Source organism: Mesoplodon densirostris, chromosome 6 (assembly GCF_025265405.1).
Source record: "Mesoplodon densirostris isolate mMesDen1 chromosome 6, mMesDen1 primary haplotype, whole genome shotgun sequence".
In the NCBI taxonomy this organism is placed as follows: domain Eukaryota; kingdom Metazoa; phylum Chordata; class Mammalia; order Artiodactyla; family Ziphiidae; genus Mesoplodon; species Mesoplodon densirostris.
This window is the reverse complement of record NC_082666.1, coordinates 693,183-720,309: the sequence shown is the minus strand read 5'-3', so window position 1 is coordinate 720,309 and position 27,127 is coordinate 693,183. Positions and strand designations below refer to the sequence as shown.

Genomic DNA, 27,127 nt, shown 5'->3' with positions numbered 1-27,127 from the left:
CCTGCAAAGTGGCCGCACCATTTTGTCTTCCCACCGGCAGCGATGAGAGTTCTTGCTGCTTCACATCCTCGCCAGCACTTGGCGCTGTCAGTGTTCTGGATTCCGTCCATTCCAATAGGGGTGTCATGATATCTCATTGTTTTAATTTGCATTTCCCGACGACATATGATGTAGAGCATCTTTTCATGTGCTTATTTGTCATTTGTGTATCTTCTCTGGTGAGGTACCTGGATCTTTGGTCTGTTTTTAAAATCAGGTTGTTGGTTTTCTTTCTTTTACTAAAAAATTTATTTATTTAATTTATTTATTTTTGTCTGCGTTGGGTCTTCGTTACTGCAGACGGGCTTTCTCCAGTTGCCGGGAGCGGGGGCTACTCTTTGTTGCCGTGCGTGGGCTTCTCACTGGGGTGGCTTCTCTTGTTGCAGAGCGCAGGCTCTAGGTGTGCAACTTCAGTAGTTGTGGCACATGGGCTCAGTAGTTGTGGCTCACGGGCTCTAGAGTGCAGGCTCAGTCGTTGTGGTGCTCCGCGGCACATGGGATCTTCCCGGACCAGGGCTCAAACCCGTGTCCCCTGCATTGGCAGGCAGATTCTTATCCATTGCGGCACCAGGGAAGCCCAAGGCTGTTTGTTTTCCTACTGCTGAGTTTTTTTTTTTTTTAAATAAATTTATTTATTTATTTTTGGCTGCATTGGGTCTTCGTTGCTGCACGTGGGCTTCTCATTGTGGTGGCTTCTCTTGTTGCGGAGCACAGGCTCTAGGCATGTGGGCTTCAGTAGTTGTGGTGTGTGGGCTCAGTAGTTGTGGCTCGTGGGCTCTAGAGCTCAGGCTCAGTAGTTGTGGCTCGTGGGCTCTAGAGCTCAGGCTCAGTAGTTGTGGCTCACGGGCTTAGCTGCCCCGTGGCATGTGGGATCTTCCCGGACCAGGGCTTGAACCCGTGTCCCCTGCATTAGCAAGCGGATTCTTAACCACTGCACCACCAGGGAAGCCCCCTACTGCTGAGTTTTAAGGTAACTTTCTATGTTTTGGATAACAGTCCTTTATCAGATGTGTCTTTGCTAATATTTTCTCGCACTTTGAGCTTGTCTTCTCATGTTCTTAACTCTTTAATATATTAGTTGATTTGATTGCTAATATTTTGTTTAGTATTTTTGCATCTATGTTTATGAGATACACTTTAATTTTCCTTTCTCCTAATGTCTTTTTTGAGTTTTGGTATCAAGCCTTAAACTAGCTGAATAAAACAAGTTGGGGACTTCCCTGGTGGTCCAGTGGTTACGAATCCGCCTGCCAATGAAGGGGACATGGGTTCCATCCCTGGTCCGGGAAGATCCCACAGGCCTCGGGGCAACTAAGCCCACGTGCCACAACTATTGAGCCTGCGCCCTAGAGCCCGCAAGCTGCAACTACTAAGCCCACGTGCTGCAACCACTGAAGCCCGCGCGCCTAGAGCCCATGTGCCACAACCACTGAGCTCCCGCGCCTCAACTACTGAAGCCCACATGCCTAGAGCCCGTGCTCTGCAATAAGAGAAGCCACCGCAATGAGAAGCCTGCGCACTGCAATGAAGAGTAGCCCCCACTCGCCGCAACTAGAGAAAGCCCCTGTGCAGCAACGAAGACCCAACGCAGCCAAAAAGAGAAAAAAAAAGTTGGGATGTGCTCTTTCTTTTTACATTCTCTGGAAGAATTTGTGTAAGATTGGTACGATCTCTTCCTTAAACGCTTGAAGGAATTCACTAGTGAAGCCATCTGAATCCACAGTTTTCTTTGTTTTAAACTACAGATGCAATTTATTTAATAGATATAGGACTATTCAAATTTTCTATTTTTTCAGTTTTGTAAATTGTGTTTTGCAAGAATTTGGTCTGTTACATCTAAACCGTTAAATATATTTGCATCAAGTTGTAAACACCATTTATTACCATTTTCATGTCTGTAAGGTCTGTAGTGATGTTCTACTTTTCATTCCTGATATGGGTAATTTGTGTTTATCTCTTTCTTTCTTAGCATCTCTTTATGATCTGTGCCTAAATCAATTATTTTATTGGAAGTTACAAAATGGTGATTTCTAACTTTATCATTCCTTTCCATTTATTAGGTGACATACCCTATAAAAGAGTTTTCCTCCCTGCCTTTGAGCATCACTCCACACTCATGCATTTTTAAAAATATTTATTTATTTATGTATGGCTGTGTTGGGTCTTCATTGTTGCACACCGGCTTTCTTTAGTTGCAGTGAGCAGGGGCTACTCTTCATTATGGTGCACGGGCTTCTCTTGTTGCAGAGCACAGGGCTCTAGGCATGCGGGCTTCAGTATTTGTGGCACACGGGCTCAGTAGTTGTGGCTCACGGGCTCTGGAGCACAGGCTCAGTAGTTGTGGGGCATGGGCTTAGTTGCTCTGCGGCATGTGGGATCTTCCCGGACCAGGGCTCAAACCCGTGTCTCCTGCATTGGCAGGTGGATTCTTAACGACTGCGCCACAAGGGAAGTCCCACAGACTCATACATTTTTATAAATTTATTTATTTATTTTTGACTGTGTTGGGTCTTCGTTTCTGTGCGAGGGCTTTCTCCAGTTGCGGCGAGCGGGGGCCACTCTTCATCGCGGTACGCGGGCCTCTCACTGTCGCGGCCTCTCGTTGCGGAGCACAGGCTCCAGACGCGCAGGCTCAGTAGTTGTGGCTCACGGGCCCAGTTGCTCCACGGCATGTGGGATTCTCCCAAGACCAGGGCTCGAACCCGTGTCCCCTGCATTAGCAGGCGGATTCTCAACCATTGCGCCACCAGGGAAGCCCTAACTCTTGCATTTTTTAAAAATCCAAGGTATTATGCTCTATTACCATGTTTTTATACTCTATTATTGTTTTCATTCTCAGTCTACTCCCCAAGGAGCCTTTGTTCCTTTTCATGGAGAATGGTATCTAGAACCCAAGACCTGGCTGCTAGGCGTGCTCACCGCTAGGGGATGTCATTGCTTCTGAGCCCTTTCAGAGCATAGCACGAGGACGTTTAAAAAAGTCATTAAATATGATTTAAAAAATCATTAAATATCCACGGTTAAATCTAACTCACAGGACCCTCCCACTCTCCACCCGTGTGTCTCCCCTCTTCCCCATCCGTACATACTCTCGTTTGCTCCACCTATATTTCTCTCTCCTTTTTAATACATAATAAAAGCAATGGCAGCAACACAACATGTGCCTGGCCTGCTGCTTTGTTCACTTCATAGGGTGTGAAGTCACAACAGCCCTTTGAGACAGAATTAGTCTCAGCTCCAGCGTAGGGAGGGTCCAGGGAGGCCTGCCGCCAGAGCCCAAGGCCTGACTCTCAAGTGAGATGGTCCGGGCTGCAGGGCGCAGGGACAGGGCACCCAGCCCCGCTGCCTGCTGAGGGACAGGTGCCCAAGGAGCCTTGGCAGTCCCAGTGCCCTGCCCCTCAGCCACCCCAGGGAGGTGGGAGGAAGCCCTTCTCCTTCCAGATGCCCATGCTCAGGGGACACCCTGGTGTCACACGCACACGCACACACGTGGGCTCCCTGTTGGCATGCGGCCTCTTCTCTGTAACTGCTGGGATACGGTTCACAGCAGGCTCTCCACAAAGATTTATTACATGAAGGAAGAAACGAAGGAACCATTGAATGGATAAGAGATATGACTTCTAGGACTGCATAAGGAAGGAGTCCCCGTGGAGAATTATTTGCGTTCATCTCAGAGCATTAAACTCTCTCACCCGGTGGCTGCCAGCCCAGCCTCTTGGCTCCCGAAGCAGGCCCCTTGCCGACCTGGCCAGGGCTCACCTGGCGAGGCGGTGTGGGGTGTGGGGTGACTTTCCCACGTGCCTGCTGCCCCTGCCAAGTCCCTGCCCCCACCCCACCCCGGGGCCCCATGGGGCTCACCTGGCGACGACTCTGATGTCAAAGCCGGGCTGGCACCAGGAGTCCATGAGGGCCAGCAGCCTCCGCTGGAGGTCGGGAAAGCCATCCACGTAGCGTTCCACAAGGTCTGCCTTGTCCTGGAGGAGCAGGGGGATGCACATCTACGGGGAAACACACCTTCAGGCCGCAGCTCCACTGCACCCAAGACCCCAGACTCACTTCCAACCCAGTGCAGGGAGTGGCCAGAGCATCAGAACCAAGGGGCCTGGAGGCTGGTCCATGCAACTTGCCTCCCCGGGGAGCTTGGGGGCCCAACCGAGTGTCTGAGGACCTCGCGAAGCCCCACGCCCGGCTCATGGCCTGTGCCCCATGCTTGGGCCCCTGCACACCCACACAGGCCCCGCTGCTCCCTGGGCCCTGTCCCTGGGGGGCTCTGTGGTCACCCCATCTCCATTGGGAAGGATGAGAGGCTCCAAGAGACAAGGGGGTTCCTAGAGGGGCCCCACCGTCCCCTTGTCGTCACCGAGCGGGGTGGGGTGGGCAGGACGGAGACCAACTACCGGCCATGGCCCTGCTGGCCCAGAAATGCCCATCACGGGCAAGATGGCACCAGCACGTGGCCTGGCGCAAGCTTACAAGAACCCCAAGCTGCCTGAGCCTTCAGGGAGGCCCCGAGGGAGCCCCTGGCCGTGGTGTTGGGCGCTGGGACATACTGGCCACTCCCCTTGAAAGAACCAGGTCTCGACAAAGCCCCCTTCCAGTGGCCCCTGCAGAAGACTCCTCCTCACCTGCCTTCCCCTCCCCCATGTGGTCACATAGGTCAGGCTGTCTGGAGCCCACATTGGACGGAGGCCCACCTGCCAAACCAGGGCTCCAGGTGGGCGGTCCTTGTGGGAGCCCCCATTCCTGAGAACCCTTCCAGCCACCCCAGAGCAGAGAAGGAACGCCTGGTGGGCTCCTGGCGATCGACCACTTTCTGAGCACGTTACACCAGTGCCTGCTGACCACACACAGGCCCTTGCTGGCCCCTCCCTTCCCCTAGTCCTGGATCCTCCTCACATGAGCAGGTAGTCACATGTAACCCCTGCCCTCCAGCGCCCTGGCCCCACCGTGTGGGGAGCAAAGCTCAGGGCTCAGTGGGAGGGACCCTCCCTACACCATGTTTCTGGAGCCCGGGACCTTATTCGAGCTGGAAGCTACGCAGTTTGCATGAAAATGACCCTTACCTTCTCAACATCAAGATCCGCCTGCAGCCGCAGCTTTGTGCCCAGCATGATGGCCTGGGAAACACAGAGGGACAGGATGACACTGGGCCTGGGAGGACAGGCGGTGCCACAGGTGGGGGTTCCCGCCCTTCTGCAGCCCCCACTCCCACCCCGTCACCGCCCAGTCACTGCAGGCACAGCCACGGGGCCGGTCCAGTTCCAGCCATGTGGCCCCCGGCCAAGCGGCCGGAAATCAGGCAGTGCTCCAGCCCACAAGCCCCCCTGTGCTGAGCCAGGCCCCACACGCGGTGGGGCGGGTGGAACGACCCCTGTGCCCTCCAGACTGGGGTGCGGCCTGGTCAGGGCCGCAAAGTGCGTGCTGAGCCAGGTGGCCTGGGCCCTGGCTTGCCGATGAGAGGGTGGAGGACGCAGAGGGAGGGACAGAAGCCCCATCCCCTCGCCATGGGGCCTGGACACGGTGCACACCGCTCTCCCCACGTCCGCTCTTGCCGCCCCACTCCCCCCGGGAGCATCCCCTCCCACCATTCACGGTGCCCACAGCGAGGGCGGGTGGGACTCTGTGCGCCCGGGAGGCCCGAGGGGCTGCGGCGGCCCTGACACGTGGGTCTCCTTCACGTCCTCTGTGTGACCAACCCTTTCCACAAGCCACACCGCACGCCCCAGTGACTAGGAGTCGCCGGACGGGGCAGGCTCGCTCCAGGTCCATGGCAGTGGGACCGGCGTGGTCCTGCATTGGGGGCATGCAGAGAGCTGCCCCAGGAGCCCCAGAGCAAGAGGCTCTGAACACCCCCACCCCCCCAGGCAGCCCCTCAGATGGGGCAGTGGGCACGCTGAGCGGCCTGCCCTGCGCGGGGCGCGTGACCCTCCCCCGACTCAGCAGAGGAAACGGCGCGGCCCTGGGCGCCCGCACGTAGCGCAGGCCGCTCTGCTATTAATAATTTCCATACATCGTGCTCCCATTATGAGCAAAAATAACTAGCCGGGCAGCCCGGCCCCGCCCCCTGCAGCTCACAGAAGGCCCAAAATAGCGGCCTGGGAAAGGCTGCTCCGGTGGAGGCCTGGACCGCGCGGCGGGGGCGCGGGGCTGGGGGCCTCTCCCTGCGCAGCACTGACCCGGCGCCCCGTGGCCTGGCCGGTGTCCAGGAGCTCAGCCTCGGCCAGGCCCCAGGGGGCCCAGGGCCAGGGGAAGGGGGGTGCAGGGCTTGGGCGAGGGGGATAAAGCAGAAATGGGGGAGGGGCTGGGGCGGGGCCAGGGAAGGAGCCAGGGTTGAGGAGAGGGTGCAGGGCTTGGGGGAGGGGCCCAGGGCTGTGGGCAGGGTGCAGGTGCCACCACGTGGGGGCCTTCCTGGGCACCACTCCAACCTCACAGGATGGCACTGACCTCTTCTGGACAGGAAACCCCCGAGAAGTTGAGGGAGATCCGGACCCTCATCCAAGAAGGCCAGAGTGCACACACTGGCTGCCTCACACACTTTATTCAGAACCTGGGGTGGTCAGAACCCCGTCCCCAGTGTCCTGCATCTGCTGGACCCTTGCCTGGCTTCCAGGCTACTGAAGGGCCAACATCTGGACCTGGGCTTGGTCGTGCCATGCCACGGTTGGAGGAGGGGCTGTGGGAGGGACGACTGGGCGCCTGGGACCTTCCCACCCTCCAGATCAGGCCCTGGGCAGTGACCTGGGAGAGGGGAGGGGAGGGGCCGCGAGGTGAGCCCCTTGCTTCTCACCACTCTGCTGGGCTGTCGGCCTCCATCGTCTGAGGATCCAGCTCCTCAACAGGCACCCCCCGCCCCCCTCCCCGTGAGGGGTGCACAGCCCTGGCCACAGGATGACGCTGTCAGACGGTTTGGGTCCCCTTCTCTTCTGCCTGCTTCCTCCAGGGCAGCCAGCCTCTATCCAGGCCAGGCTGGAGCCTCTGTGCACCCAGGCTGCCCTCTTTTGGCCAGGCAGCCTGTGTGGACACTGAGGGGTGTGGCCAGAGCATCCAGGGTTGGAAGGCCATGGACACCCCCGGGGACAATCTGGGAAGTGCCCTCATCCTGCCCCTGCAGCCCTGGGGGGCTCTGTGGCCTGGAGGCTGGGGGGGCACAAGACGAGGAGGGGGACCGTTTGGCCTCACCCGGCCACGGGAGGGCGCCCTGACTCCATCAGGGGCGGCCACGGTTACCTGGTAGCAGAACCTCCTCTAGGAAGCCCCCAGCCTGTACTCCACCTTGGATCTATTGGGCCTGGCTGAGAACTGGATTCTGGTCACTTCTCAGTCTGAGCTTCTGCTGAGGGGCCAGCAGGCCAGGCTGCCCACGGCTCACCACTGGACACGCGGCCACGTCGGGGGGCCTCGCGGATGCAGGAAGATGGCCTGCTGGCCCAGGTGCCTGCAACTGGCTCCAGACCCAGGCCGGGGAGCAGGCCCAATGGGAGGAGGGTAGTGGCCGGGACCTACAGATGGACACTGCCCAGGGCTGGGCCCACCTGGCACCTTGTGGGCCTCCCTGACCTCTGCCCAGGAGGCTGAGAGCCAGCCACCGAGAAGAGGGCTGCCCTGCGGCCGGGTCAGGGCGGGGCTGCAGGGACCTCTGACCAGACGGACCCCAGAGCTGCCGCTTTGGGGGAAAGTAACTAAGAAGACCAGAAGGGCTGGGGCGGTGACAGCGGGGAGAGCCCTGCACGGACGCCCGACTGCCCGCTCGGCCAGCAGGGGGGCTGGGCAGGTGCCCAGACCCGGCGGCCGGGCCCCGGGACGGGCCTTCCATCCTCGGCGGCTCAGCGCGGGCCTGGAGCCAAGGGGCTTTTTTTTTTTTTTCTTAAAGCAAAGCTATCTTTTTACCTTGATAAGCTGTTTAAAAAATGTAAATAAAATAATGCAGCAGACAAAAGCAGGCATTCACGCGGCTGGGGCCAGCCGCCGCCCTCGACATGAAATATCGCAGCGCATTAAGTCGTGAGTCCCCGCTAATCCGAGCGGACAGGCCTGAAGGCGGCCCCTCGGCGGCGCGGCGGTGGGCACTGGAGCGTGCACTGCCTGCCGGGCCGCCCCGATCGGGGACAATGGCCTTTCTTCGCACGAGGGGCCTGTGCGGGACAAGAGCCCCCTTTGTGTGCAAGTCTTGCCTCAGAGCGCGAGGGAGGCGCATTCGGCCGCCCAGACGCTCTTTGAAAGGCCTGAGCGTAACAGGAGACGCGACACACCAGCCCGCCTTCTGCCTCGGCGCCCGTTCAGCCCTGGCCGAGCCCCGAGCAGCCGGGCGCCCGGTCCCTGCACCACCATCGTGGCCGCGCGGCACATCCTCCACCTGGGCCTGGGCCGCACACCTCCGTTCCGACGGGCCTCCTCACCGGGAAGAGGGCCCTGTGTGGGGTGGGCCTGGGACCTGCCTGGGTGCCGGCCGCACCCCACACCTGTTGGCACCCTGGCGCCAGAATCTTTGGGCTCCACGAGGCAGCGGGGGAGGTGAGCCTGGAGCGAGCCTCTGGTCCCTGGGTGCTGGACTCACCATCCAGGGAGAGGGCACCTCTGAGCCGGGTGCCCGGGGCTGCCCCACCTCCCCTGCCCTGCGAGGTCATCGCGTAGCTCGCACCTTGGGGCGCGCGGAGCCCCGGGCCCCCTGCGCCTGCAGCACAGCTCAGAGCTTCGCTGACAGCGCCCCCTCACTGCTCACCCGTGGGCCCCGCCGCTCCCGACCTCACCCGCAGACGGGTCATCCCCGGTGAACACTGGGCCATGACCTCAGAGCTCCCTCTGCATCTCAGAACCTTCTGGGCTTAAATGAGAACCAGTGCTGCTCACAAAGGAGACTCAGCAAACCCACCGAGCTTCCAAAAGCCCCCAAATTCCCACCCAGAGACCTGCAGCCACTAAGCCCCACGTTCGCCCTCCTGGCCCAGCCCTTCCCACGACAAAGGAGCAAAACGCCCTCCCCCTCGGGCGGCCCCCAACCCACACGCGTCGCACACACTGGGGACTCCTGACTGACGTGGCTGAGAATCTGCGCCCCAAGCCGGTACGATGCCCCACAACTGATCTTCTGAAAACCACAGGTGTGCCGGTGCCTGTCCCCGGGGTGAGAGCCAGCAGGGCCCTCGGGATGCAGACCCTCACAGGGTCACCACCACTGGCCCGACCCAGTCCGAGGGACCCAGCAAACAGGCAGGGGTGGGCACCACCCAGAGCACAGCCCCCGGCTCTGGGGCAGGGCCGCACGACAGGTCCGGGAGGCCGAGGGCAGCCTACAGATGCCCGGACACATGCTGTTACGGACCAGGACTAGAGCACAGTGGCCAGTCCCCCGGCCTGGCGTGGTCGTGGCTTCAAGGCCCCCCATGCAGGGAGGGTCTGTCCTCATGGAGCAGCAGCTGGGCCCCAAGGGGCCTCGGCTCCCCCGCCCCCAGGCCAGGCCAACATGGGACCAAGTGACCTTTGGGTGAGTCTGGGCAGGGGTGGGAGAAGACAGAAGCGGGCCCCGGGTCTGATCTGGGCCCGGGGTACAGAGACTGCGGCTAGCTTCTCCCACACCCGCACTCCTCAGCCCCCCGAGAGCAATTCTGGGAGTTAACAAAGGAAGCTGGGCCGTAGCCACGTGGGCTTCTGGGCCAGAGCTGGGCGTCTCCACGCCGCTGACCGAGGGGGAGAGGCCGGCAGGCACCTGGGGAGGAAGGGCCCTGAGCACGTGGTGCAGACCAGGCAGGGTGTGGGGGGCTGTACCCAGCCTCTTTCTCAGCCGGTCAGCGCGAGGGGCTCCCAGGGCCTCCACGCCAGGCACGAACCTGACATGGTCCCCAGGGCAGCTGGTTCCCAAAACCCTGCATACCAGACCTGAGGAGCCCTGCAAGGTCCCCCACGCTGGAGGGCAGAGGGGATACTTCTGGGCTAGGCGCCTCGAGCCCCAGCCTGGCTCCTGCCCACCCCGCTGACCCACGTGGAGGCCCGGCCCGTGGACGAGGCCCAGAGCCACAGGGAAGGTCTCACTTACTTCTTTGAACTTGCCCTCCTGGTGCAGCCGGTGGACGTGAGCCAGCAGGGGGCTCCGGTCTGTGTCCTGCAGCTGGAAGATGCTGACCAACGGCTCCACGAGGCCAGGGGGGCTCTCGGCGAGGAGCTTGACCGCACGGGCCTGCAGCTGCTTCAGCCCTGGGCTGCCCTGGAGGCCCCAGATCCAGCTTCAGTGGAGGTGGCAACCGGAGTCGTGGGGCCTGATGCGGGTGGGGGGTTGGTGCTTGGGCAGGCCCAGTGCGGCCAGCACCTGCAGCCCAGAGCCAGTGGGTGGACGCTGTGGGTGAGCAGGGGCTGGCGGGCAGGGGCACAGGCAAGGGAGCCGAGGTCGGCCCGGCGTGTGGCTCTCGGGAGGCCAAGGGCCCCCAACCACCGTGGGCGACCTCCACAGGCCGCAGGGGCCTGGCCAGGTGCGCGTGGGAACCCTGTGCCGAGGCCGGGACGGGCTGGGAAGGGGCAGGCTGTGGGCCGCGGGCAGGGCTCACCCGGGCCGGCCCCGGGCACGTCTGTGCCTGCAAGCAGCGCTTCAGCTCGCAGGCGACCCAGGCCTCCAGGGAGGGGCCCTTCCCCCGCCAGCCCCGGCTGCTGTCCAGCATGTCCAGGAGGGCGGCGAGCGGGTCCTCCAGGGCGGCGAATCCCCTCTGGGCTTCCTCCCGGAGCTGTGGAGACACAAGGCCTCGCTGTGATGAGGCCTCCGCCGGCCTCCCCCACCCGCACAGAGCCGCCCACACCTTCCTGGTCCGCTGCACCCAGGCCGGGCACAGGGACCGTCCAGGCCGGGCACAGGGACCGTCCAGGCCAATGGTCCTGCAAAGGCTGGGGCTTGCTCCCCAGGCCAGACCCTGGGCGGAGCTCCTCTGTGCCCTGACCAACCGCGTGGCACGCATGGGACATGGCGCTGGCCCTTCAGAGACGGTGACAGGTCAGCAGGGCCCAGCAAGCGACAGGAGACAGAAAAAAGAAAAAAAAACCCAACTGAAAAATGCCTTTTGTTTACTTTTCTACCTCCTGTGCTGGGAAGCTCTGGGAGACACATAAGAGCCGAAAGACAGAGACAAGAACAGGTGTGCTCCCCGACACCCACGTCCAGGGGCACAACGTGCATTTCACCACCGTCTCTAGAGCAGCTGGGCGTCCTCTGTGTGACCAGCAGGGCCCTGTGCACGGCCAGCCCACCACGCCATGCCCGCTCCAGTGGTTCAGGTCACTGCAGCTCCCTTGACCGAGGACCTGCTGGGGTCCGGTCCAGGGTGGAGCTGCAGGCATCAGGTGTGAGCTCAGGGGGCCGAAGCCCTCGCACCCAAGGGCCCTCTGGAAGGGGCTGCCCTTGCTGTGGCTGTTGGAACTCACCTGAGATGGCCTCAAACAGACCCTAAGGACAGCTGTCACCCTCCAGGATGGATGGGCAAGGCCACACACACCTCTCAGGGGTCTGAAGAGCACCAGCAGGGGGCTGCGGTTCCCACAGAGCCTGGGGGCCACCGTCCAGCACTGCCCGAGGAGGGGGTGGGGTCTCCATCAGCACCACACCCCTTGCTTGGGAAAAGGAAAAGTCTAGAAGGACCCAGCTCTGGCCTTTGGATTTGGATTTATTTCCACGTGTGCTCAGGAGGTTGGTCCTGGGGACGCCCCTGGGGACCTGGCCCTCAGCCACCAGAGGGAAAAAGCTGCACTAAGGTGAGCTCACAATGAAAAACGACAGGACACACAAGGAACAAGTCACCGTGAGTGACGACCACAAGCAGGGCGATCAAAGCTCTAAGGATAAAGAATAATAAGATATCGGTTTGGGAATGAAAACAGAATATAAATATGTCTAAAATTATAAAAGAAAAAAATAATCAAAACTAAGTAAAGAATAAGACGCAAGTGGCCCTAAGCGGTGGCTGCAGCCCTGGGGTGGACCTCACGCACCAGGGTTGGGCCCCAGGGGTTTACGTCTGGCCCCGTGTCACCCTCCCGTGCTATACCCCTGCCCTTGGCGTGGTGGGCTCAGCGTCCATGTCGACGATCCTCCGGACCCCTGGCTCTGAGACCCTGGCTCACCTCCTCTCTCCCTCCCTCCTGCCCTCTGGCCTCCCCTCCATCTCCAGATTCCCTGTCCTGTCCGGTCCCCGAAAACTCCACGTGCTCTGCTGGGCTCCAGCTGCTCTCATGCGGCCGCCCCCCGGGTCCGTCTGCTGCTCCCTTGGCCCCCGGGTCACCCTGGCTCATCTGCACCCTTGTCCTCAGGGCTCGAGCCACCGCATCGCCAGCTGCTGGGCCCTTCCTTGGTTATCACAAATGTCCGAGGTCGGACACTGCACAGCGTGGTGCCGGCTGCTCACAGGAACCCAGGACAAGCTCTGGTGAGCAAACGTGTGTCCCCTCCAGGCGGGAGCTTTCGCCAAGTAGGGAACTCAGAGCATTTATATAACTAACCACAAAACAAGCCTGTCCGGTGCAAAAATCAAAACAGATGGACCGGGCTCCTTCACAGCCAGAAACAAACAGCTAATCGACATCAAGACACAGCCTTGTGCTTCTTTGGAAGTGAACAACAGGTTAGTCGAAGGAGACACGTGAAAATCAGAAAACAAGGACGATGCACTCCTACATACACATCAAACCAGTGACGAACAGAACTCGGGGGGAAGGTGTGGCGTTAAATGCAGCATCGGAAACCGATGACTTGGGCGTCCAGCTACCTGAAGGCTGAGATCAGCCCCGGGAAAGAGGCACAAGGCTGGGGCTCAGGAACCGGGAGGGACCTCCGGCCGAAAGCGTGGTGACGTGGAGGAAGCGGACGCTTCCCAGAGAAATAAATCCAGAGACAGACACTCCGCCCAGGCACAGCCATTAGGGAGACTGTCCCCAGGCTGCTTTTGCAGGCCCCCCACCCTGCGCCCTGCTGCCCCTGGGGCAGCACCTGGCTCGTCCTCAGGCTCTGCGGGCCTCTGGCTCCTGCCTTCAGTGAACAGGGACGGAGGGTCCTCTCCAGCCGAGCTCACAAGCCGGCTCACCACGACACCAGGGCAGAGAATACAACCTCCCAACGAGCCCGCTCCCAACAGGAAGTCTGAACAGCACCACAGCCCTGTTTCCTGGGTCTCACCCTCAAACCACAGGGCACGAAACTGGAAAATCAAAAAACGTTTGGCTTTTGCAAAAACTCTGGATTCTCCAGCTGATGGCTAGAGACGGCTGCTCTCAGGCCTAAGCGCAGGCAGTGGATGGGCCGCTAACTGCCCAAGGCCCCGCAGCTCAGCCGTGTGGGGAGCCCAGGCCTGTCCAGAGGGGAGGCCGGCTGCCGGCCCTCCTCCACCACGAAGCGCTGTGGAAGCCTGGAGCTTACCTGCTCCGGACGCCTGCCCGAGCAGCCTGCCCCAGGTCTGGGCACTCTGCCCGCCCTCGGCGGGCAGCTGGAGGCCAGGCTGGCCCGAGAGGAGGGGCCTCTCCGTCCAGCCACGCGTGGGCCCGTCCTCCCCAGGAGCCAGGGCAGCCTCCCGCGCCCTTTCGCTGCCTCAAGGGAGCAAAGTGCAGGGAAGGAGCGGGCGAGGGCCAGTAACTGCACCACCCCCGGGGGCTGCGAGGCAGAGATGCCCTCCTGGCACAGGTCACGGTGGGACACAGTCTGGGCAGTGGCGGCTGCCACTGCAGGACCCCCAAGTGGCCGTGGAAGACCCTGGCAGCCTCCCCGCCAGAGCTCCTCCCGCCGGACCACACGCACCCCCCCCCCCCGCTGTCCAGACGGGCTGTCCTGATGCCCCTCTGGGAGAGGGGGCAGCGGGCGAGGCCTGGCAGGTGCCCTGCGCTGCCCGGAAGCTGGTGGTGGGCACAGGCCCTCCCTGCCTGCTCTGAGTGTCCAGCAGGCCTCGTCCCATGGCTCCAATCCATGCATCCCCCAGAACATTCGGACACGGCAGCCTGCCGAGGCGGGCGGCCAGGTGCCCACACCCTGAGTGCTCACCTGTCCCAGCTCCCGAGTGCACCACAGCGTCTGCAGGGTCTGCAGGAACAGCAGCGGGTCCCGGCCTGAGGGGACAAGACAAGGGCCGAGGAGGGGCTGAGAGGCAGGCGGAGGCCGAGGCCTGGGGGCTCCTGCAGACGCTGCCCAGCGCCCACGGCCCCTTGTGCCCTCTCTGCCCCTTCCCCAGGACCATGGCCCGGCCACCCAGCAGGGCTGCTTCCCACAGTGCCCACCGGGGTGGGCTTCCCCTGACAGCTCAGGGAGCCTGGCCTCAGAGTGGCCGTGTGAGCGGGGAAGGGGCGTCGACCGCCCGGGCTAAGTCGGCAGTACTGACCTGGCCCCCCATGGGCAAGGCCCGCCCAGCGGGGTACGCCACCCACACACCCGTCCACTGCCCACCATGTCTGGCCTTTGGCCCCTGCCGAGGCCCCGCAGTGGTTCCGGGCTCTGTCTCCCCCCGTCTCCCCTCCGCCCTGTCCCGGCCCCGGCGAGCCCCATGCAGGCTGGCCACTCCCCAAACCTTCCCCACCCCCATGGCAGCTGCTCCCTGAAGCCGCTGTCCCGCTGCAGAACGGGGCGTGGAGCCATGACACAGGTGAGACTCAGCCCAGCGCCGGCCGGGACAGGGGAGGTCGGGGTCGCCCGCCGGCTGGAAAAGGGTCGGCGCCCTCAGGCCAGATCCAAGGTCAGGGCCAAGGAGAGGTCGCTGCTGCCAGCTCTTGGCTTGGGAAAGAACGCTGTTTCTGAGGCCAGGGGACCGGGGACCCAGCTCCGAGGTGCCCATGGCCACCAGCGCCCCCTGGCTGCGGGCCCGCCCCTGGGCCTCATGCTCCCTGCACTCCAGGCGGGGCTCCCGCCTCCCCAGCGCCTCACTGCAGCCCTGCCAGCCTCAGCAGCACCTCCCGGCCTAACCCACTCCCCCACCCCCGCTCCCTGGGCCTTGAGGCCCAGCCCCTCCTTGCCTTGCGAGTTCTGCTTCCAAGGCCAGGGCGCTGTAACCTTTCCAGCCCCGCTGAGAAATTACAGACAAACCTTCCGGTTCTTTTTTTTTTTTTAACTGAATGACCGCACTGTACGTATGTATTTATTTACCTGGCTGCGCCGGGTCTTAGTTGCGGCACGCATGCGGGATCTAGTTCCCTGACCAGGGATCGAACCTGGGCCCCCTGCATTGGGAGTGTGGAGTCTCAGCCTTCTGGTCCTTTTGTTCAGAACCGGCAGGCGCCAAGGCCCAGAGCCCAGGGAGGATGGAAGGAAAGCAGCCAAAGGGGGGTCTGGGCTCCCGGCGTGTCCCCGACCCCAGCCCAGGAGGTGGGAGACGCCCCGGCACTTAGTCAGGACCTCGGCCACACCTCGCATGTGGTGGGGGTCAGGGTCAGGGGTCAGGACCCCAGCCATGCCCTCACGTGGTGTGGGTCCGGGTCAGGGGTCAGAGGCAGGACCTGATCATCAGTGCACACACTGGGGCAGGCGAGGCCACTAACAGACTCTCCCCGCCAAACCTGGGGGATCAGGAGCCCAGGTGGCTTCACCTGCGAATCTACCCAAGAATCAGGGAGACAACGGCAACCTGCTGGCTCCACGCAGGAGGCGGGATGGAGGGAAAGGCTGGGGACCTGAGCCACACCCTGGAGGACAGCCCCCGAGGACACGGGCTCAGGGACCTGGACAAGACACCCGTGTACACCACAGGAGGGTCCATCCCAGAAAGCAAGGCTGGTTGGACAACTGAAGGTCCATCAGCCTGGTTCGCTAGTGAAATAAAGGACGGAAGTCACATGATGCTCTCAACAGATGCACAACAAGCATCTCTTAAGGGAGAGTTCTAGTTATAATTTAAGAAATAACTCAGCAAACTAAAAGAGAAGGAACTTCCCTAACCAGACAAAAGGCATCTTATAAAAAACCCTCAGCGAACACAGAACTCAATGCTGAAAGCTTTCCCCTAAGACGGAAACACCAGGAGGATGCCCACTGTGCATTCAACGCCAGTGCAGAGTAGCAAGAAGGAAAAATTAAGGCCATAGAACTTAGAAAGGAAAAAATAAAAGCCTCAGCACTGTGATCAATAAACTCTGGTCCCTCCAGACAATGGAATATTATTCAGCACTAAAAAGACATGAGCCATCAAGCCGTGAAAGGACAGGGAGGAAACTTCAATGCAAATTACTAAGTGAGAGAAGCCAATCTGAAAAGGCTGCAGACTATGTATACGGTATGATTCCAACTCTATGACGTTCTGGAAAAGGCAGAACTATGGAGTCGGTATAAAGATCAGGAGCTGCTGGGGGCTGGGGGGAGGGAGGATGAACGGGAGAGCACAGGGGGGTTTAGGGCAGTGAAACTGCTCTGTGAACCTTCAACAGTAGATACCATGTCACTCTGCACTGTCCAAACCCACAGAACGGACACCACCAAGAGTGAGCCCCAAGGTAGACTATGGACTTTGGGTGATGATGGCGTGTCCAGGCAGGTCCCTCACTTGTCACAAGTGTCCCATCTGGTGGGGATGGTGATAACGGGGGAGGTGGTGCGTGTGGGAGGGGCAGGGGTAGATGGGAAATCTCCACGTTCTTCTCCATTTTGCTGTGAACCGAAACTGCTCTAAAAAATAAAGTCTTTAAAAATAAAAACAATACCCAAAAACGTCATTACGCACTGAACAAATGATTCATTTTTTAGAAAGCAATGAAGAATCTAAAGACAAGTATTAGAATTAATCAATGGACTTATTTCAGCATGGATGGTGAACACAAGGCCAGTATTAAGAAATCCATTGTTGGGACTTCCCTGGCGGTCCAGTGGTTAGGGCTCCGCACTTCAGTGCAGGGGGCCAGGGTTCAATCCCTGGTTGGGGAACTAGGATCCCTCAAGCCACTTTGGTGCGGCCAAAAAAAAAAAAAAAAAAGAAGTCCACTGTTCCCTCCATACTAACAACAGACAGAAATGAACATTTAAAAAATATCAGGGGGGGCCTCCCTGGTGGCGCAAGTGGTTGAGAGTCCGCCTGCCGATGCAGGGGATGCGGGTTCGTGCCCCGGTCTGGGAGGATCCCATATGCCGCGGAGCGGCTGGGCCCGTGAGCCATGGCCGCTGAGCCTGCGCGTCCGGAGCCTGCGCGTCCGGAGCCTGTGCTCCGCGACGGGGGAGGCCACAACAGTGAGAGGCCCGCATACCGCAAAAAAAAAAAAAAAAAAAAATATCAGGGGGCTTCCCTGGTGGCGCGGTGGTTGAGAGTCCGCCTGCCGATCCAGGGGACACGGGTTTGTGCCCCGGTCTGGGAGGATCCCACATGCCGCGGAGCGGCTGGGCCCATGAGCCATGGCCGCTGAGCCTGCGCGTCCGGAGCCTGTGCTCCGCAACGGAAGAGGCCTGCGTACCGCAAAAAAAAAAAAAAAAATCAGGTACAGTAACATAAAAAAATTCAAATTTCTTGAGATAAATGTAACAAAAGAAGTTCATGCAAAAAATATAAAATGTCACTGAGAGGGGCTTCCCTGGTAGTGCAGTAGTTAAGAATCCGCCTGCCAGTGCAGGGGACACGGGTTCGTGCCCTGGTCTGGGAAGATCCCACATGCCGCGGAGCAGCTAAGCCTGTGCGCCTCAACTACTGAGCCTGCGCTCTAGAGCCCGCGAGCCACAACTACTGAAGCCCGCGCGCCTAGAGCCCGTGCTCCACAACAAAGAGGAGCCCCTGCTCGCTGCAACTAGAGAAAGCCCGCGTGCAGCAACGAAGACCCAACGCGGCCAGAAAGAAAGAAAGAAAGAAAAACAAAGAAAGAAAAAGAAAAAAATCTAACTTAAAAAATATATATATTAAAAAAAAAAAAAAGAATCGAACTCCCGTGGCCACGTGGGCTGCTGCCCCCTGCCCTGCGCGAGCCCCGCTGGTGCCCCAGGAGCCCTCCCCACATGTGCTGTGGCTCAGGCTCTAATGCATGGGGCCCGAGAACCAGGGGGCGGCCAGAGGGCCCAGCTGTAGCACTAGGGTGGCCCGCCCTCTGCCCTGTCCCCTCTGTCCTTGAGCTTCATCCCGCCCACCAGACACCCAGAGCTGCGAGCTGCTGATGAGCACCGGAGGGACGCAGGGACACGAAGGGCCAGACAGACACACACCACGCAGTTAACTTAGTCACCTTCACTTCAGGAAAGATGCATTCTAGAAGAAAATCCAGCTGCCAGGTTAACTTTATAAAGACCTCTGTTACTTGCTATCATAAAGCTGGTGGTAAGAAATGAAACGGATACTTTTTCCTGGTGGATCTGGTGGCTGAGCTGGACCGTGGACAGCTGGCCTCCCTCAGGGAGCCACCCAGAGCCCCTCCACCCCTGGGCCCTCCTTGCGTGACCCCGTGACCTGGCCCTGTGGACGCTCAGGGTCTGGATGGGTCAAGGCTGCTACAGCTGGTCTGTCGTCTAACTCGGCACCAGCCGGAGGCGGCACCAGACGTGCTGAGCCCTGGCTGCCTGGACCACACCTGCCTGTCAGCAGGCAGCCTAAAAGCCCAGCGGTGCAGCCAGGATGCCTGCAGTCACCCCCGGGCAGTGGCTGGCAGGCAGCGGCCCTGCCCACGAGCAGAGCAGAGGGGCCAGAGGAGGGGCTGCAGCAGGAGCCCCACCAGTCTGCAGACCTGGCGGCACCTCCCAAAGGCCAGCAGGCTCCCTGCTGCCTGCGCATGGCCAGGAGAGGTACACAGTCCCTCTGCAGAGGCGGGGGCTGCCACTATCCAGCCCACCGTCGGTCCTCTGAGCCCTGGTCTGGGTTCCGTACACGTCTGGGAGGGGCTCGGCGCCCCGAGCCGGGGTGCAGCCAGGACAGAGCTACGGGTGAGGAGACGGAGCCAAACCCCTCGGAGCCCCCACCCTGCACCCACACCCAGCGGGCCGTGTACGTCTGGCCACGCCGGGATGCCCAAGGGGGCCGCCCCCACCTGGGAAGTGCGGTGACAAGGTCTTGCTTCATCCAGCAAACCACCCACCCCAGAGACAGACCGCCTGTCCCCAGCACAGGTGCCCAAACATCAGGCCACACAGCGCTGGGAGGAGAAAAAGACAGCACGGACACCGGCAAGGGAGAGGCAAGCCCTTGCTGCTTGGGGACCGGACCGCACACCTGGAGGCCCCAGGAAGCAGCGGGAGGGGCCCTCCAGCAAATGGGCCCACCCAGCTGGGCGCACGGGAACCGACAAGGAACCTCTGGGTTTCACTAGCAAATCGGAAAATCTGCTGGAAGAAAAGGTCCTACAAATAACTGGACTTTAAAAAGATGACATGCCTAGTTTTAAAAAGTAATAAAAATGTGTAAGATCTATTTTTAAAAGCACGCTGAGTGTGGCACAGTGGTTAAGAATCCGCCTGCCAATGCAGGGGACACGGGTTCGAGCCCTGGTCCGGGAAGATCCCACATGCCGCGGAGCAACTGAGCCCGTGAGCCACAACTACTGAGCCTGCGCTCTAGAGCCCATGAGCCACAACTACGGAGCCCGCGTGCTGCTACTACTGAAGCCTGCGTGCCTGGAGCCCATGCTCTGCAACAAGAGAAGCCACCACAATGAGAAGAAGCCCCGTGCACCACAAGGAAGAGTAGCCCCCGCTCACTGCAACTAGAGAAAGCCCGCACGCAGCAATGAACACCCAGAGCAGCCAAAGATACATTAAAAAAAAAAAAAAAAAGCACTGCTGAAGACAGAAGAATAGAGAGAAAGGCAACGGGCCCCAAACAAGCGATTCATCTCTCAGGAGCCCAGATTCTGTGGGTCAGGAATTTAGACGGGCTCCTCCCCAGGGCCTCAGGCACACACCTGAGCCTGGCTCCCAGGGCAAGGGCTCAGGAAGCGCCACTCAAGGGCGGAAGCAGACCCCACCTTGTGGGAGGGCGTTGCGAGCCCACAGCCCTGCCTGACACTGGGATGAGATGGCATCAGATGCCTCTTTGGCCAACCATAAATGTAATGAAATCCAGTAAAAACAGCAATGGATTTCTGTAGAAGCAAACAAGCCATTCTGACGTCTATATGGAAAATAAACAAGAAACGAGAGAAAAGCGAGAGGTTTAGTCCTGCCAGACGCAGCAGGTCATAAAACCACCGCCATCAAACAGCGTGATGCAGGCAGGCGAACAGAGCAGAAAGCCGGGGGGGACTCCAAACACGGGGAACTCAGTGTTGTTGGGTGTCCCAGTGGTCCTCTAGGACGGAATGGACCCATTCCTCATCTCTCACAGCAAAATAAATTCCACTGGATCAAAGACTAAAAAGGATCACAGCTAACGCCTCCACAGCACACATGCCGGCAGTCTTTCATTCACAGATGGAGCTAAGTATAGGGCGACAACTATTTTTCTCAGGTAAGGAAACAGAAAGGTATGTAACTTGCCCACGGTCACACAGCCAGGAAGGTGGGTGCTGTGTCGCCTGTTTTCACAGCCTCCCTCAGGTCACAGCCCAAGGATGGTTCCACAGCCCCAGGGGCTGGGCGGCCCCCCACCCCAGCCCTGACACAGGGAGGGCCAGGCCTGGAGGCTCCTGGTACCGCACGAGCCTGTGAGGGGCGGCGGGGCGGGGACAGGGCTTCCTGGAGGCTCGCGCCTGGCCCTCCCTCCATGCTGAGAAGTGAATCAGCTCTGTCTGCCTGACTTTCGAATTTCCCAAGGAGGGGGGATCCACTGCTGCCCGAGATCCAGGGACCTGCTGGACTTCAGCATGCAGCTTTGCTGATTCAGCTACACTTGCTCATCCAAAGGCCACGATTTCAGGAGAAAAACAATTTCTGACCCCAGTTGACTTCTCAGTTGGGGAATGTCTTCTTGTTCCCAGGAGAGGGGAGGACGGGAGGGAAGGCCCACAGGTCTTCCCGGCCTGTGCCTTCCCCTCTAGCCCCCAGCATCAGGACAGGCGGGGGAGGGTGGCATCCAGATGGTCCAGGACAAGCCGAGGCCCTGGGGCCTCGGGTGTCAGAGTCCAGGGGCTACAGATGAGGAGGGCCCTGCTCTGGGCAAAACCAGCAGAGGCGCCAGAAGCATCCTGGGGGAGGTACCCAGACCCTGGTGGAGAGGTGCCCACTGAAGAGGGCTTCCCTGGACTGAGGTCACTCACAGCAGAAGGCCAGGGCTGGGTCTGATCCCCAGTCACAACAGGGTGGTGTCAGGGCCTGAAGACCCTGCACAATGGGGACAGGTGGGGAAAAGCACAGGCTGAAGGTCTGGGGAATTTTGAGCAGAAAAAGAGCCCATTGCGGGCGGCTGAGGGTGCCTGGGCGCCCCCCTGGAGACTCTGCTTGGAGCAGGCTGTGTGCATCTGCGGAGGACCCCACAGGAGATGGGGGGGCCGACTCCACAAGCCTCTCAGGACCCTGGGGTGGCTGAGCAGAGGTTGGGAAGAGGCCCCAGGTTCCCCACCACCTGCAAGAAGGGGCAGTGCTTTACTTACTTGGTGGGGGCTCTCCCTCCCACCCCTGTGCCCACCAGAGGACCCCAGCCTGGCACAGGGACGGCCCCCCAGGATGCCAGGGGCCAGCAGGGAGGGGCGCCCCACTCTCCAACCAGACACCCGATCCCGGCCTGGGAGGAGCCCCTCCTTCTCCAGCCTTGGTCTCCTCTTCCATGTCACCACCTGTCCTTGGCGGGGCAAGATCAGGCTTCACGTGGCCCCGCATCTGCCCTGCCCACAACACTCACCAAACACAGGAGACACTCAGAAAGAAAGCCTCCCGGAGCCCACGGACACCACCGCGAGGAGTTCGGGGCTCCCGGAGGAGAAACGGAGGCCAGAGCCTCAGCTCTCTTGGGGCCAGGGACCACGTGGGATCCTGGGGCTCCCAGGCTGAAAGTGCCAGTCTGGGGGCCCTCGCTCTTCAGACACCTCCCAGCCCCCTCGTCCTCTCTCCTTCTTGGCAGGACCGATAAGATGCCTTGTGTCCACACTTAGGGTGGGGCGCAGAGCCAGGCTCCAGAGAGAACCCCGCCGTTCCCACCAGCCCCCTGCACCCAGCTTCACCCACACTTCAGTGTGGGCTCCCTGAAGTGTCCGTCCAGTCATGGCCAACCCTCGGTGTCAGACATCAAGCAAGTGGCCGGCAGGCGGTCCACTGCAGGACCACAAGGCCACATTTCCCAGGGCAAAGGGAGGTGCCCGCCCGCGGCCCTCAGGACAGGAAGGCCATGGTAGCAGCCACCTGCCTGCTCCCGTCCACAACTGAGGCCGCTCCACATGTCCAAGGCCCCCAGAAAGCCACATCGCCTGGACGCCTCCCATCTGGGGTCCCCGCCTGGTGCACATGCATGCACCTGTACACAGAGCCCCCTCCACACCCACCCCATGCCCAGCCCTGACAAGTGCAGCCAGGCTGGACCTGGGCCGTGCGGGGTGCAGACTCACCCATGGGGACACACTCACCACCAGCTGAGTCACCAGCAGCAGGCTCTCCGGTGGGGTCTCCAGGGTCCATCCTCAGGGGGAGGCAGGGAGCTGCTCAAGGGACCAGTGGAGAGGGACAGTTAGGCTGCAGGCTCCACACAGAAGGGAACGGCCCTGACGGGCAGCCACGCAGGGCCCACTTCTGTGCTTGGTTGGGGGTGGCTCAGGCGGCCTCAGCTTCCCCGGCTGGACCCGGGACACTTAGCACTGACCTCAGGGGTGGACCCACCGCAAAGACCCCGGAGCCAGCCCACGGGCACACCCAGCTCTAAACCATCCAGCTGGCAACAAAGTACTACCATTCCCAGGCGGCCGACAGGCTCCTGCCAATGTGTATTTTATACGAGACACTTTTCCACATGTACGGAGATGGTTTAGTTTTTCCTTATTTGCAGTGTGATTTATGTCACGGTGACACACGGCACCTCCTGTGTAAACCTGAGTCCTGACACAGGCCTGGAGGGGAGAGTCCTTGGAGCTTTCTCCTTCCCAACTCCCATAAGCTTTTAGCTATTCTTTTGGACATTTACATTCACATTTCTCACTAACACGCTGATTCGGTTGTTTCCTGAGTGTCCAGTCTTACACCTGACTGACCAAGCTCAAGGTGAGAACTCACTGTCATGCCCCAGCCCCCCAGAACCCGACAGCCCCGAAACAGCTCTCTGAGTGTCTTCTGCTGACACGCTATTTGCAGGAGACAGGAGCATAGCAGGGCTGAGCTGGGGTGAACTCTGGGTACTTTCCTGCCTTGTTCAGTTTGCTCCAAACTTGTGCTCTGGCCATGCAGACTGACTGGTGTCGGGCCGGCCCTCCCACTGCAGACAACGTCCACCAGACACGTTTTAGGCAGCCGACTTCTGGACAATAGGCTGTGCACGACGGGTGATGCCCAGGGTGGGGGGCCCAGGGATGGGCCGGCTCCCAGCTGGGGGTGACCTCCCAGCTAAGACCATGACCCAGAACCTGGTGAGCAGAGCGTCCCTCCGGTGGAGGAGGAGGCTGCGCATCTGTGAGCCAGGGCACCAGCTGGAGGGGTCATTCGGGGCCAGAAGTGCAGGTGAGCAATGCAGGATCCCCAGGGCTCCCAGAGGCAGCTGTGCCCAGGCCGAGAGTTCGAGAGGGGCACTAACAGTGAAGCAATGCTGCACACTCTGGGCTCCAGCGCAGCCACCGTGGCGAGTTAGCCCTGCCCTAGACCGACTCTGCCAAAATCTAAAACCAAGCCCCCATAAAATCCATGGAACAGGGCTTCCCTGGTGGCACTGGTTAAGAATCTGCCTGCCAATGCAGGGAGCACGGGTTCGAGCCCTGCTCCGGGAAGATCCCACATGCCACGGAGCCAACTAAGCCCGTGTGCCACAACTACTGAGGCTGCGTGCCACAACTACTGAGCCCACGTGCCATAACTACTGAAACCTGCGCGCCTAGAGCCCGTGCTCTGCAACAAGAGAAGCCACTGCGATGAGAAGCCCACGCACTGCAGGAAGGGTAGCCCCCGCTCACCGCAACTACAGAAAGCCCGCGCATAGCAACGAAGACCCAATGCAGCCAAAAAAAAAAAGAAAAAAAAAACCCATAAAACACTTTGTACGTTGAGTTCCACCAAGATAAAGATCAACATTTTTCAGTGGAAGGTAACAATCCAGAGTCTCTACAATGTAACATTTACCACGTTCAGTACATAATATAAAAATCACAAGGCCTGAAAATAAGAGGAAAATATGACCCACACTCAAGGGGAGAAAAATACAGAAAAGCACATAATGGAAAGCAACTCCAAGGCAGCTCAGAGGTTGAATTTAGCAAAGACTTTAACACAACCATTGTAACTGTTCAAAGAATGCATGAAAAACATGTTCAAAAAGTTAAAGGGAAATATGGTCTTAAATGAGTAAACAGAGAGGTTCAAATGGAAATTACATGAAACTACATAAGAGAACTAAATGGCAGTTATCCAATAAAAAGTATAATAACTGAAATGCAAAATCCACTGATTGGGCCTGACCGCAGATTGGAGATGGCAGATTACAGAGTCAGTGACTCTGAAGACAGATCAACAGACACTATCCTATCTAAAGAACGGGGGAAAGATTAAAGAAAAAACAACACGACTTCTTCCCAGCTGGATTTCCTGCAAGGCCATCATTAACAGGACGCTGACAGCATCGTAACACCTCCCCAGGATGTTCAGACCAGCCTGGAAGTCTGTCACTTGTTCCCAGAGCCATCCCTCCTCAAGCCTCTGCCCTCCTGTCTCAATCTGGGTGGCCGCTCTCTAGCCCGGCGGCACAGCTGCTGCCCTAGGACTCCCTCCCCATCTTTTCTCCTGGTGCATCCGGCATTTCCTGATTTCTAAGCCTTCATCTTTCTCAGTTTTCCTCCTGGTTCTAGAGAAACACATTCTCCACGAGCTTCGTGAGAAGAACTGCAAGGGAGGGACATTTAACCGGTCTTTGGTTGTCTGGAAACGTCTTCGCTGGGCACTAAGCCTCGGCTGGAAGGCTGGCCGTGCACGGGCTGTAGGTGAGAGGCCGTCCCCAGGGATGTGACGGTGACGGTCCTTCCAGCTCCTGACGCCGGTGCTGAGAGCCCTGAACCACCTGACGCCCGACCGTAGGTAGGACACTGCTCTTCTCCTCCTGGGGGACCTTCCCCTGACAGCATCCAGGGTGGGGCAGGACCCACTGGGCGTGCTCACGTCCTTCCGTCCTGGGAAACGTCCTCATGTTCCCCTGGGTTATGTCCTGGCCTCCCGCTGTCCCTCCTCTCCTCCTGGAATTCCTCTGACTTGGATGCTAGGCTTCCTGTAAGAACCTCTAATTTTCTTATCTTTCCTCTTCTCTGCCTCTGGGGGAGATTTCCTGAACTTTATTTTGCAACCCTTTCATTAATTATTCATTTCCACTATCAGAATTTTAATAATAGCCAAGTTCTTTCCCCCGAGGACCTGGTGGCTCCCACTCGTTTCGTTGGTCGCTATCAGTACCCTCCCCCCAGTTCACAGTCCCGTTTTCCTCCGGAGTCTGGGGGCTGCTGCTTACACTGGAGAGGAGGCCCTGGACAGCTGCTTGGTAACCTGGGGCGGGGGGCACCTGGGAAGAGCCTCACTGTGGGTAACAGGGGCCTGGAAGACCAGTCCGTCTGTCTGTCGGGAAGGAATCCTTCCTTCCCCACCTGGGGTCTCAGTCCCCACCCACGCAGACCTCCCCAAGGCCCTGTTTCCAGCCTGGAGCCTCCCCGGCTCTGCAGCCCTCAGCGGCGGGCTCTGCTTTCCCAGCCTGCAAGGCCCCTCTTCCCTCCTCTCTGCCCTCAAGCACGTTGGCTTTTCTAATGTCTTTACTGTCATTTTAACAGACCTCGAGTGGGGCAGGTAATCCGGCCCCTGTGCACAGGCACCCCGCGCCTTGCCGGGACCTAACCCCAGACGCTCCTTCCCACCTCCCACCCCAAGTCTGACCCGACCCCGGGGGGCCTGCCCCTCCAGGAGGCTGGCTGGGGTCTCTAAACAGAGACCCATCCCCACCGCACACCCTCTTTGGGTGGCCGGGGGGCGCACCGTCCTCCCAGCTGCCGAGTCCGCACCAGGGAAGGGAGTGCGGCACCTCGAGCTGGTCTCTGGGCCCTTCTGCTGGCGGTGCTGCCCCAGGGCACGCGGCCTCAGCGGTCCCGTCCACACCGAGGCCCCAGCCCGGGCGCTCCGCAGGGAGGAGTGCCCTGTGTGCGCGCTTGTCCCGCACGGGCTGCTCACGCCCACTGTCCGGACCCGAAGCTGCCCTTCAAACAGCCGCGAAAGGAGAGCTGGAGGACCCCACAAAGAACCACACTGCTGGCCCAGGCCCGCCCGTGCCTCCCGTCCATCTGTCCATCTGTCCACCTGGCTCAGGAGAGCACAGAACACGATGCATTCTCTCTGCACCACGGGGAGTGACGGAGCGACCTTTAGAGAGGTCAGCACAGCATTCTGGTTTGGGCGCCAGATCATGCTTCCTTTGTCATTTTTCTGTGTCGTTTTCCACAACTATGGGAGCGCTGGCTGCGTGTCCCCCCAGGTATTCCCTCTGCCCTCCATCGTGGGGCAGGTGGGGTGGTGGAGGGTGATAAGGGCGGCCTCCCGGCCCCATTTCCCCACCTTCTGTAAGCGCAGAACGCACACGGGGTGACAGCCGAAAGGGTCTCAGTACTGACTTCTGTGTATCCAGTACGTGTCGGAATAGTAACATGTTGCGTATGCCAGGGTTAAATAAAATATATCACTAAAGTTAATTTTGCCTTTCTTTTTATAGAAAATTTAAAACCACACGTGTGGCTCACGTATTTCTGCTGGACACACTGGTCTTGACTGAGAAAAGCAGCTGACCACATAGGAGAGCGGCCCTGCAGGTGGCCGGACGCCTCTCCACTGCAATCCCAGGCCCTCGGGGCAGGACGAGGGGACACCGGACCCCCAGCTGCCACTCCCCACAACAGCTACGGGGAGACATACCCTGCTGCCCCCAATCCCAAATGTAGAGCCACCCAGGATCCCCAGAGACATGCGGGTGCAAAGCCTGGGCCCTGTAGATGTGGTCACTCAGGCCGCTTCAGTTAAATAACAGCGCGAACTTGAAAGCCATTCAAACCGAAGTAAACTTTTGTGCGTACATCTCAGTGATTATTTTAAAGCTTTATTGAG

General features: G+C 59.6%; 1 protein-coding gene across 4 annotated transcripts in view; it reads right to left on the bottom strand.

Moving 5' to 3' along the window:
* Positions 1-27,127, bottom strand: part of EXD3 (exonuclease 3'-5' domain containing 3) — a 75,945-nt gene that overhangs the window by 40,669 nt on the left and 8,149 nt on the right. For 2 of the 4 annotated variants that reach the window (XM_060101744.1, XM_060101748.1), the window contains exons 2-7: positions 22,414-22,503; positions 14,039-14,103; positions 10,575-10,748; positions 10,070-10,237; positions 5,103-5,156; positions 3,898-4,037 (exon numbers count right to left, since the gene is read on the bottom strand). In XM_060101744.1, the coding sequence (XP_059957727.1) occupies positions 3,898-4,037; positions 5,103-5,156; positions 10,070-10,237; positions 10,575-10,748; positions 14,039-14,103; positions 22,414-22,483 (671 nt within the window). In that variant the 5' untranslated portion in view covers positions 22,484-22,503. The remainder of the gene's footprint in view (positions 1-3,897; positions 4,038-5,102; positions 5,157-10,069; positions 10,238-10,574; positions 10,749-14,038; positions 14,104-22,413; positions 22,504-27,127) is intronic. The other 2 variants (XM_060101745.1, XM_060101747.1) reach the window with 2 other exon arrangements.